Genomic DNA, 12,746 nt, shown 5'->3' with positions numbered 1-12,746 from the left:
TGTTTCTGTTGGCAGAGAAGACACATCATATTTGGAGTTCAAGGTTTCCAGCTTCGTCAAAACCTGCTCCTATGTCTTTATTCCAAGTTGTGGGGTCATACTTCCTTTCCTTTCCTTCCTTCCTTCCTTCCTTCCTTCCTTCCTTCCTTCCTTCCTTCCTTCCTTCCTTTCCTTCCTTCCTTTCTTTCCTTCCTTCTCCTTCCTTCCTTTCCTTCCCTCCCTTCCTTCCTTTCTTTCCTTCCCTCCCTCCCTCCCTCCCTCCCTCCCTCCCTCCCTCCCTCCCTCCCTTCCTTCCTTCCTTCCTTCCTTCCTTCCGATTTTATTTATTTATTTGACAGGAAGAGAGAGAGAGCAAGCACATGCACAAGCAGGGAGAAGCAGACTTCCCGCTGAGCAGGGAGCCTGATGCAGGGCCTGGATCATGAGCTGAGTTAAAGGCAGACGCTTAACCAACTGAGCCACCCAGACTCTTGTTATCGTATTTCCTTTTCATTTTTTAAAAATCATTTTTCCTTTTCAATCAGTGCTCTAACTTTAACACCAGAGAACCTGTGAGATTAGGAACTAAATTTGTACTGTAATCTATTCACTGTCAGAATTAGGCCTTTGGTTTGATTTTCAAAAAATTTGGCTTGGCAGTTCTAGGAAATAAAGGTTTCCTTCAGATCAACATTCAACTTCATATCCTTTTTGCAGAACTTCAGTTAAGAATTTAAAGCCCTCAACTCATTATTTTCTTTCCTCATGTTCTTCAGTGTACTTTCAAGCAAGCAACCATTTCTTTTTTTTTTTTTTTAGAGTTTATTTATTTATTCAGAGAGAGAGAGAGAGAGAGAGAGAGAGAGGGAGAGAGAGGCAGAGACACAGGCAGAGAGAGAAGCAGGCTCTATGCAGGGAGCCCAACGTGGGACTTGATCAGCCTGATGTGGGACTTGATCCCGGGTCTCCAGGATCACACTCCAGGCTGCAGGTAGCGCTAAACCGCTGCGCCACCGGAGCTGCCCAACAAGCAACCATTTCTTGATTAGAAATGCCTACTGGTGAGAATGTAAGCATTATTTTGGCACTTCATCCCAAGAACAACCAGAGTTCACTTTACCACTCGAGACAGGTTATTAGTACCATTAAATCTGACTATATCACAGAACTAATTAAACTTAACTCAGATCTAATTCAGAGGATCCATTTAAAGTCTGTTTCTGTCAGGGTATGTATGACATACACATAGGAGCATATATGTGAATATAAACTTTAACACCTAGGATAGCTGTAAGGAAACAAATTCTAAGTTTTCAAAAAGGTTAAGAAAAGGGATGTGAAAATTTTATTTAGACTGGTTTTACTGTAACATTGTTTTTTGTTTTATAAAATAGTCCATCAAGATATTATATAGAAAATACGCCAAGGTAATATATATACATTTCATAAAAATAGAATACATCTTGGCAATTGCTTCCAGAGTCTGTTACCACCATGTACAGTGTATTGACGTCGACATTTATGTTAATTTGAACATATATGATTTTTAAGAAAACAAAGAAAACTGTCCCCTTGGTATTTGTAACGGTTGTTTTCAACTGACAGGAAAATACAATGCTGGAATGTAAAGTTATGGAGCTAACTGAAAGGAAGATTATATCAAAGATCCATGCTATGCACAATCATCTGAGGACAAAGTAGTATAAGTTTCTATTATCATAAGTGGTTCAGCTCACTTCACAAAATCACTGAAAATAATATCCTTATTTTGGATGTTTAGTCAGTGAGAACACTATTTGGTATCAAAGAAACATTCTAGAAGCCACACTATATTTCAAAATGAGTGCTGTTTCTTTTTTCTCTTAAGATGAAAATAAGTGTAAAAGTCCCATTTTAAAATATCAATACTTAAAAAAGTATCCTCATAAGTTACTTAATAAGCTTTGATCAAAATATATAGCAATCAGTTTTATTATTCTAAAAAATGGCCAAATGCTCAAAAATCCACTTGGCTTCGAGTGAATTATTTCTGTTTTCGTTTTTTTTTTTTTTTTTAAAGGAAAATGATCTTAGCTACTATGCTACTATAAAACATCACTGATATGTCCTCTTGATGTTCAGAATAATCTTTGGAAAGTAACTGCTCCAGTGTAATAAATAAAGAGAATAATAAGGGACTTTTCTAGACCTTACCAAAAGACATGACCATGGTGGGATCATGAAAATACCTCAGCAGTACCAAGGAAGGCACACAAAACAGAGCATAGCACCATTTTCAAGTTGCCAAGATTGGCTCCTGTTCAGGAGATGGTAATCTGGAAGGGGACTTGATTCCCATGATTAATGCAGTTTAAATATGTGGATTAGGCTCTGGCGAGCTTCTTAGTATGGATAGGCAGACACAGCTATATAAACTATGAATGTGGTCTGATATTCAATGGTCCCATTGGCACTGTAGGAGGCGGCTCGAACCCTCATGCGGTAGGTGTCTGGTTCTCGCAATGGTCGTGTTGTGTATACCACTCCTTTCAGGTTTTCATCCCTTAAGGCAAAAGGAACATTCTGTTCCTCATCTACCATGAGGAAAGTTGTCCTGGGATGCATCACTCCATCCTGCGTGTATGCTACCAGCCGGATTAAATCTTGATTGGCGGCTATTCCAAATGGGAGGGAGACAAGTTTGTATTCCAAGGCATATGGGCTCAAAGCACATTCCAAATCATTGGGTGGACAGTTCTTGAGACAGAACCTAAAGACAGAAAACACATGAAGTGCATATTGTTATCTGGCTTGGAAGGAGGAGAGGGCATGAGGCAGATGACCATGATCCATGACAACTTGTAGGCATTCCAGGCAGTAGACAGTCTGACTGCAAGAGCAATAAGCCCACCCCATGTTCTATGTCACTAACTCAAACCAGATGCCAGATGCCTATGACAGTATGCTGGTCTAGAGTCAAGTATCTATTTCTCATTTTCATTAAAATCAGAAGTTTCTGAACCACTGCAGTAAGTATGAGTACTACAAGAGTGTCTTTACAATGAAAAGCTCGTTTGGGAAATAGAAGCATCTATACATCTACTGGAAACAAGTAGTTTTTAAAGAGAGGAACACAGATATTTTTAAATTGTAACATCAATCCTAAGGCTGATAGCTCAAGTAGAATTCATTGATATTTGGTTTATTTTCCTAAAAATAATAAAAGGTCAGTTAATGAAGATTCCTCGGGGCGGGGGGGGGGGGGGAAGAATGCTCTTCCTTTGGTATTTGTTTTCCACATTACTTTAGATTAAAAATAAAATATTTTCTTTTTTTTCAGAGCCCACACTAGCTGTTTTTGAGGCATCAAGACTTTCATTTACATTTATTTATTTATTTATTATTTATTTATTTATTTATTTATTTATTTTTAAGATTTTATTTATTTATTCATGAGAGACACACAGAGGCAGAGACACAGGCAGAGGGAGAAGCAGGCTCCACGCAGGGAGCCGGACATGGGACTCGATCTGGGGTCTCCAGGATCACACCCTGGACTGAAGGGTACGTTAAACCGCTGAGCCACCCCCGCTACCCACATCATGACTTTTAAACTATCTGCCAGAGATCACTGGCAATGGAGAATAAAATTAAAAAAAAATATTCAAAGGACCATTTTTCTGAAGATATGGATTCTTCAGTCATAGTATTTTTGGGATATTTCTTATGTCAATATTTTTAATCTTCTCCCTCCCCTTCCTATTCCCTTCCTATTCCCCCTAAAGCAATTCTGAATAGGTTTTTGCTGGATCTGAGGCACTCCACACTTGATCATGTTACAGTAATTTGGTAGTCACTGCCGAGAAGAAAAACAAAGTGTGAACTCCAACCAGCTTTGGGTTTCAGAACCACTTTCTTATTAGCAGGTCCTATTCATGATGACCATTATCTCTGTTTTCAAGCACACCTGTTGACTTGGTACTTGAACAGAGTATGCCATTTTTGTAAGAAGAGGGAGAAAATAGAAGAGTAGTTTATTTGGAACCCAGAAAAGATAGTGTTTCAGACAGCAGAGAATGTAAGCAAGACCATATACAAGCAGACAGACTGTTGACTCATCCTTGCTCATCTCCATTCTCTCATGGAGTCCTGGTGAGTCATCACAATTACAGCCAGGGTACTTCCTGGAATTCTCTAAGTGCTGAGAGCCCTTTAAACCCAGAGGCAACAAAAACAGAAACTAGGAAATGTCGAAGGAGGTCAGGTTCTATCACCCCATAAAATGCTCACTGCTGAGGCAGAGTTCTCAATGTGGCATGGTGGATTACATACTGGGGAGACACTCCGGGAAGACTTTGGCAGCCAACAGTGATCGTTTAGGCTACAGTGGCTGCTGCAGGATGAGCTCATTTCATACCCATTCATTGAGGAAGGAACACACTGTAACTCCATATACCCCTGGGGTTATTGACTTCCTATGAGTTATATACAACTGTAGACATGGTATATTGGTGGAGGAGAGAAGGCTTTTCAAAAATATTTTTGAGAAGAGAAGGGAAGACATACCCTGAAACAGGATCCCGTTGGTAGTTGGGTGGACAGGGTGTATCAATGCACTGGTAGCTTCCTCTCATGTTGAAGCACATGCGATTGGGCCCACAGCGCACACTCTGCTCCAGACACTCATCAACATCTAGCAACAGCACAAAGGAACACGCAGCATCAGCAACTCAAGTCTGAGCAAGACATAAGGTTAGGTGTTGTGGGTATTTGACCAGAATGGCAAATCCCCACGAATGAATTCGGTAACCATACCTAAGCTTCTTCAACCACAACATGAGGATCCTGATACCTGGTGTGCTATTTCCCATACTGCTTTAAGGATAATTTTTAACACTTGTGAAAGGATATCGAAAAATAAAAGCTATTTGAGCTTTTAGAAGGGGGGCTATTAAATATATAGCAAGTCTGGTGCCTTTTATATTTGGAAAATAGAGTGCATTTGAGTTTTGTAAAGCAAATAATACTTTAAATTCATGAGAAACAAGCTAAAAATTTAAAGGACACTTATGAGCCTTTCTGTAAAGGAAGAACCTCTTTAAAATGTGAATGATCCTTCCTGGTATTTTGTTTTAGAAGTTCAAAATGTTGAATGGGAGGTAGGGTAGTAGAAATTGAAGGAGTCAAGTTATAAATTCAGGTCAGTCTGGTCTTGTGGAGAGAGACAGAATTTAGAAAAAAATCCCTCAGGATCAAATGAATGACCCAAGAACCACAATCCAAGTTGAATCTAATCTGAACTGTGGAGAATCCATCCTCAGGTGTTATGGGGGTGGGGTGCCCTTTCTAGGGTAATAGCTCCCCTTTGGGTAGTGGGGAAACACACAAATCAAATACTATTTTGTTTTTTCTATACAAAGTTGTTAAAACACACTTAAATCACTATTAATTAAGAAACATCAAGATGGACCTAAAGGAAACTTTCTTGAGCTTTATTCATGAGAGAGACAGAGAGAGAGAGAGAGAGAGAGAGAGAGAGAGAGAGAGAAAGGCAGGGACACAGGCAGAGGGAGAAGCAGGCTCCATGCAGGGAGCTTGATGTGGGACTCAATCCCTGGTCTCCAGGATCACGCCCTGGGTCAAAGGTGGCGCTAAACCACTGAGCAACCGGGGCTGCCCAAAATGAATGTTTTTGAGTTTAACTTAGGGTCCATATTCTGAACACCAGGGCATTTGTAAATGAAAATCTTTTTGTGTGTGGACATATGAGTATGTGTGAGAGAGACACAGACAGGGATAGAGACAGAGAGTACAACATTGAGATTGATGGATTTTTTGGAAAGAGTATCCACAGAGTTCTACAAAATTTTTAAGGGATTTTGAGATCCTAATGTTAAGAACCATATTTTAGAGCAATCGTTTCCAACTGTGGTACCTGCATTCCCCTGATAGTGCATGGAAGCTTTCCTGCAGTATGAGAGCAGGCAAATAGATCAGGGAATTATTTCCATTCAGAAACTTATGCCCCCTAAGTTCTCCTTCCTAAAAGCATTCTGCCTGAGAACTTCCTGTCCCCATTCCCATTTTATATCTTTCTGCTTTACAAAAAAAAAGGGTCTCCATGAACCCCTAGTCTGTTTATGATACCAGATGCAAAATGCTTCAAGGCACATGTGAAGGGTGAGAAAACTGGTTATTCATACTGATGGTGGCAGGCCTTATTTCATCGTAGCTACAAACCAATGGTCTGAGCTCTCTATTTTAAATTAGATTTCAGAATTGAGCTAGTTGTCATGTGAACACCTACTAACACTTTTACTTGAACAGAAAAATGACCTTAAGCCGTTTTTTCTGACAGTCATGCTGGTTGGTTTAACAATGACTACAGGCCTTAAAATTATATAATAATCATTCCTCATTAACCGGGTTATCTATAGGTCCAAAATATTGATGAAAATATATTTAAAGCACATGTACATCAAAGCCAGAATCCAGAATCCAGAATATTTAAAGCACATGTACATCAAAGCCAGAATCCACATTCTTTACAACAATTTAGATATGATAAGAAATTTTAGAAGTCGGCTTTAAAAAGTACGAAGTATAAAGTTTTCAATTTTTTTTGGAGTAGGCAACCAAAAATTTGAAGACTACTTATTTTAGATAGAGTCTTAAGTTAATTGGCTGCATGTAGGTACTTGTAATACTCCTCCTTCTTTACTGTGTGAATAAACATAGATCCTGATGTACAGGAGGGAACATTACAATTAATTGGGCCCAAATTAGTTTTCTGCAGAGGTAGGACCTAAAGGTCAAGTGTACTTCCATCATGGAATTGGTGCAGACACCAGTGGGCATGTGAAACTATTGTATCATTTCATAGTAGTAAGTGATTTGGCATCTGCTAAATGGTATGTATGTTAGATTTGTGTTAAAGTTGTAAGTTCTTTTGTGAGTTCTTAAATAACTTGAAAAACTGCTATCAAAAAAAGAGAAAGGAGTGAGGTTTCAAGAGACAGCATATTAACGATGGACTATAAATGCTAAATTTTATTTCTGGTTTACCATTTCTGTCTCAAAAATGAGCATTTTAGATTTTGTTCCAAATATATCTGTTTCCTTTTTTTTTTTTATATTCTGTTTTCTAAGGAAGTGACAAACAGTGTAATTATTTAAACTTGCTTATAATAGTTTACACAAAGTAAAAAGACATTGAGGGAGGGTGATATGGAGTAAATCACTTGACTTTTCAATTACTCAGATGTACTGACAATAACATAATGTGCTTTCTATGACCAGTTTTATATTAGGACTAGTTTTCCTACAGGAATACAACACAGTGTGAAACAAATTTATATTTCAGTTAAATCTTGCTTATTGTCTCTGTGAACTCATTTGTAATTATGCTTTTGTCTGTCGGAAGGGTGTTATCTCCTTGGCAAAATGATATTGTCTAAGAATGAAGTGAAAAGCCCTTTAGGAAAATGTGAAAGACATTCAATTGGCCTAATGTTTTTTTTCTCAGTAAAAAAAAAACATTCCTTTCACACTCATCCATCACATTTCATTTTAGCTCTAATTTTTATGGTGAATTCCTTCAGGCACATGGAGGCCAGTGGGCTGCAGGGGCCCATGGAAATGGTGGCATGGAGACCAGAATCTGGACACATGCCTGTGGGTATAGTAAGAGTATCTATATTACAGATTTCCAATGGCTGAACATGAATCTACAAAAATATATCAAAATCTCATATTTAAAGTGTTTGCCTTTAGCTCTATGATAATGTATACTTCCTATCGAAAAGCTTTCTTAAGTACTTGAGTTTCTGGAAGATGGTCTTGCTTTGTCTTCTGTCTACAACTCTCCTCTCAGGCTTAAGAACCTATAGACATTCACTCTATTTATTTATTCTACTGCCTGGTCTTAAGAAGAGAAGCCAGAAAAGATGGAGAAATCATGCTGTCTTCTGTTATCTGACAATATAAGGGTGTCTGGTTTTTATTAAATATTTTAAGAAAATTACTATGGTAGAAATTAAAGGATAGGTATTTTATAATCTAAATATTCTACAAGAGAAGATTACCAAGATGAGCTGAAACACTTTTATATCAATAGCTTTACAACATATGCATGCATTTAACCAACTGCTTCTGGATACTTTAAACAATAATTTAGGAAAAACATACTTGAAACATCTGTCTTCCTAGAGAGAATAATTTAGATTCTTGATAACATTATGGATTACTTTAAAAAAACTTGGATAGATTAAAACACTCATTTTTGCAATGCCAATAGTGTTTCTACATGTTCAGAATTAGATTAGTGGGGCTTAAAATTGGCAGAAAGATCTCTTAGCTTCTCCTCTCTGCTTCTTGGGCAAATAATGATTGGTCAGGTTTTTTGTCTCTCATTTTGTAGTCTGCTGGCTTCCATTTTTGACTAGAGTGTCTGTCCTTTGTTCAATGTCAAATTCACTTTTATTTCCTTTTTATCACTGACATTTTTACCACTAATGTAGAAAGCTTCAAAAACGCACATGTAAATGAAAATCAACCTTTTCTCTCTTATAAATGCCTGAAACACTTTCTAAAGCTATAAAAAGACTTGAAGTTATTCTTCAGATTAAAGACTGCTTTAAAAGATGTAATTGTTTTCTCTCAAGTCTTTTTTAAAACCACAAAAATATGTAACCCATTTGAATTGCAAACATTTCAAGTGACACCTGTTTCTGATTTGTTCACATTATTTTCCACTCTCTGAAGCACAACTGAAAGTTGAAAAATGTTTTGAACTGAGTGAGTGGCAAGGGCAATTAAAGGAACAAACTGGCACAATTTAGAAAAAAAGAAAAATCCTCCAACGAAGATATGATATAATATAGCATTTAAAAGTCTGGCTAAGGGTTTTTTAAATTCAGTTGGTTGTTCCAAATGCTCCCTTTCTTGGTTCCTGGCACACTCACAGGAGGTGTAGAGTTAATGTTGGGCCACCTCTTCAGAGGGTTCTTAGGGAGATGACCTGGAGAAAGTTATAAACTGTGGACAGTGTAAATGCTCTCGCCTCTCTGTGCTGCCACAGTACAATGACCCTGGTGTTTACAGCCATGGTAGGAGAGACAAAGGACCATTTTAGATGTTATGAGACCTGTGACCAAGTCCTACCCTTTTTCTTGATTGTTCTAGAACATTAATGATTGTGTAATTGCCCTGAGAATTAATTTTATTATTGGTAGAATGGGTACAAATTATTGCCCTTGGCATGTCTGTACGGCTGATTAAGATGAGTTAATAATTGCTTTAGAAAAATATGACTATAACGTAAACATGTTATTCTCATACTTCAAATCTCTGTAGGAAGTTCTGCATGGGGTAAGTTCTTAAAACAAACATTTGTGCAGATGGCTGGGAATGAAGGTTATGATGGTGTTCACTTTCCTTCTCCAGTCCAAATGATCTAGTTGGGGTTTCCAGGGAGGGAATGGGTGAATGGTTGTGGGAGAGGTGAGAGCTCATGGAACTCTGGTGGCCCCATCGTCCATCCAGGTCTTGCTTCCTGGAATACCCTTTCCATGACCTGCATCCTAGCAAGTCTTTTGTGAATCTCACAGAGAGGGCACATTTTATCTAAATTCAATTGCTACTGAGAAAGCACTCCATTGGAGATTTTATTTGATATGCTTTAGAAAAGGATCTAGGTTGTACATGACAGAAATGAGTAAAATTCAGAGGCTTGTTAATACTTATATAATACTCTGATTTTGACCACAAAATTGAGGGGGTTTCTTGTTAGATTTTTCAAGATTTATATATGTTCTTATTTCTTTTCTTTTCTTTTCTTTTCTTTTCTTTTCTTTTCTTTTCTTTTCTTTTCTTTTCTTTTCTTTTCTTTTCTTTTATGATAGTCACACAGAGAGAAAGAGAGAGGCAGAGACACAGGCAGAGGGAGAAGCAGGCTCCATGCACCGGGACCCCGACGTGGGATTCGATCCCGGGTCTCCAGGATCGCGCCCTGGGCCAAAGGCAGATGCTAAACCGCTGCGCCACCCAGGGATCCCTTCTTATTTCTTTTTTTGATCTAACTTATGCATTGCAACATAATATACCTCATCAAGGCAAAATTGCCCTTTTCACGTTTTTGTGTAAAGATGGTAATATTGAGATTTATAGCTTTTTTTTTCTTTCTACTGTCACTACATATTGTCCAAAACTCTGTTATAGCACCTCTAACCCTATATATTATGCTTTTTTTAAAAAAAAATTATGCTTTTATTTACATATCTGTTTCCACTGGACTATGATATCAAAGGGAAGAGATATCAAACAAATATTCGTTTGTTTAAACCTTTTTCATTTTGCAAAGCTAGCTCCTGACTGTTCTACATCATTTGCAGACTCAAAGAATACAGCATTTAACCAATTACCCACTGTTGGCCAAGACAAAAAATAAAATAATGCCTAACACTGGAGTAAATTTACTGAGCTCTCTTCCCCTTTCCTCTTCCATCTTGGTTGAACTTTGAAAAGTCATTTAAAGAGGTCTATTCCCACTTAGTTTTAAAAATATATGACAAGACTGATTTAGGCATTCTTGCTCCTTCTATAAGACTACAACAAAAATGCTTCTCAACTATTTTCCTCTGCCAAATTGCTTTCTCGCCAGTTCTCCTACTTACAAAAGCAACGTTTAAAGATAAATATGACCAATGGGAATTAGAAGGAATAGAAAGCAACTAGAAGAATAATTATTCAAAAAAAGAAGACATTTAATTTCCCACCCTCTCCTATGTTGGTTTTTTTTTTCTTCTCTTTTTTTCTTTTCTTTAAGAGAGAGAGAGAGAGAGAGAGAGAGAGAGAGAGAGGCAGAGACACAGGCAGAGGAAGAAGCAGGCTCCATGCAGGGAGCCTGACGTGGGACTCAATCCCGGGTCTCCAGGATCATGCCCTGGACTGAAGGTGGCACTAAACCACTGAGCCACCTGGGCTGCCCTCTTATGTTGGTTTTAAGCCAAGTTGCAGCAATAAACATTCCAACATTTTCTCACCTTGACAAGTCTTTCCATTGAGCATAAGTTGATAGCCAGGTGGACAGATACAATGATAGCTCCCAAAGGTATTTTTACACTCATGCTGGCAAATGTCTCTATTTTCACATTCATCAATATCTGTGTGGAAAGAAAGCAGAGTGTGTAACAAAGGCAGAAACTATGACAGAACCAACTATACACAAGTTGTTGCTATACAATAGAAAATCTTCTTGGTGATCTTACACTCCTGTGTTTATACATGCTTAGAACTGTTTTCTATCAGGATCTGTTTTTAATGGAGTCCAGTGTTAACTGTACTATTTCATAAAATATGAACATCTTGTTTGTGTGTAATTATATACGAGCTGAAACCCCAAACTGGCCAATTTCGAGACTAGTTAATAAACAAGCCTGGGATGGCAGACAAAACAGATTTGTACAAGATCCTATATGACCAAAATACTAAACTCGTGACAGAATAGTAGAATTTACCCGAAAAACAAAGTTTATATTGATGGTAATTGGAACAAGGAATGTTAGTTTTTATTTTATTTAAACTTTAGCCAACTCTCTCCCTCCACCTGCTCCCAACATCCATGCATTGCCTTCCCATATAGAGATATCAAGTATGGGAGGTGTTTTTAATTTTGTGATATGAACTTCATACAATTACTTCATATAATTACAACCACATATCTAATAGTTGCTGTGACACCTTGGGCAGGCCCCTTTACTTCTCAAGATCTCAGTCAATTCTTTTGTCAAAAGGACTCACTTGATGTGCTTTCTTTATTGCACAGATTTATTGGAAGGTTCATATATCATAATACTCAGGAAAGCATTTTATAATAAAGAGCTAACTATCTGCTATTATTAAACAAAGCTAAGAAAGTAGCAATAAAAAGGAGAGGAGAATGGGTTGTAATTAAAAGCTAATTGCTATTTGCTTTCAGGACAAGGGAAGTGATTTGGGGCACCAAAGATTTCTTATCCCGGTTGTGTTTTGCTCAGACTGATGTTAGAATTTGTTCTTAGTTCCACCAACCAGTGGAATAGTGAAGAGAGAACATAACTTGAAGTGGGAGCAGGAGTGCTGGAGAAGAGAAGACAGGGAGAAAACTGGTAGGTGATTCACAGCAAAAGTATGTGTTTGTTGTACATGATTTGCATATGTTCAGAATATACTTGCAAAGGCTCAGAATCTGTTAAGGATAACACTCATCAAATATTTGTTACTGTGTTTGCCCCATTTTAGTGAACCAAAGCATTTATTCCACAACTTGTATGAGTTATTTTTACTTTTTCCCTTTACAATCTGCTTCCACCTAAAATAATCACAGAAATGTAAATGATGTGGAACTCCAAGAAGTCAGTATCACTCTTCCCAGAGTCTGAGTTTCAAAGTGGCTCCAAGTGTGATTTCTGCATTCAGAGGCAACACAATGTTCATTTCTCCTGTTAAGCTTTGGAATCGTTTCCCTAAACAGCTAAACTTTAGCCCAAGTCTAACAAGATTGCACAGTGTTGTTAATTTGAATCTTTTGTAAGTTTTCTATCCCAGATGGTTAATTAAAGGCATTTGGTGTTTATTACAAGTTGCTCGTAACATAATTCCAAAGCTGTCTGCAACCTTGGTGTAAATTTCTTTATTAGTATGAACACTGTAAAATATCATATTGTAAGAAATATTTCTAAATGCCCCCATCTAAAACTCACACATCCAGTAATTGATTAGATATGGAAGTTTACTTCAGATTCTCCAAG

General features: G+C 37.7%; 1 protein-coding gene across 1 annotated transcript in view; it reads right to left on the bottom strand.

Moving 5' to 3' along the window:
* Positions 1–1,301: 1,301 nt before the first annotated feature.
* HMCN1 (hemicentin 1) overlaps positions 1,302–12,746 on the bottom strand; it is a 456,859-nt gene continuing 445,414 nt past the window's right edge. Inside the window, 3 exon segments of the mRNA XM_025430103.3 lie at positions 1,302–2,728; positions 4,525–4,651; positions 11,001–11,120. Coding sequence (XP_025285888.3) covers positions 2,362–2,728; positions 4,525–4,651; positions 11,001–11,120 — 614 coding nt within the window. The 3' untranslated portion in view covers positions 1,302–2,361.

This window comes from Canis lupus, chromosome 7 (genome assembly GCF_003254725.2).
Source record: "Canis lupus dingo isolate Sandy chromosome 7, ASM325472v2, whole genome shotgun sequence".
Taxonomy (NCBI): domain Eukaryota; kingdom Metazoa; phylum Chordata; class Mammalia; order Carnivora; family Canidae; genus Canis; species Canis lupus.
The sequence above is the reverse complement of the archived record's forward strand: the minus strand, read 5'-3'. Positions and strand labels throughout refer to the sequence as shown.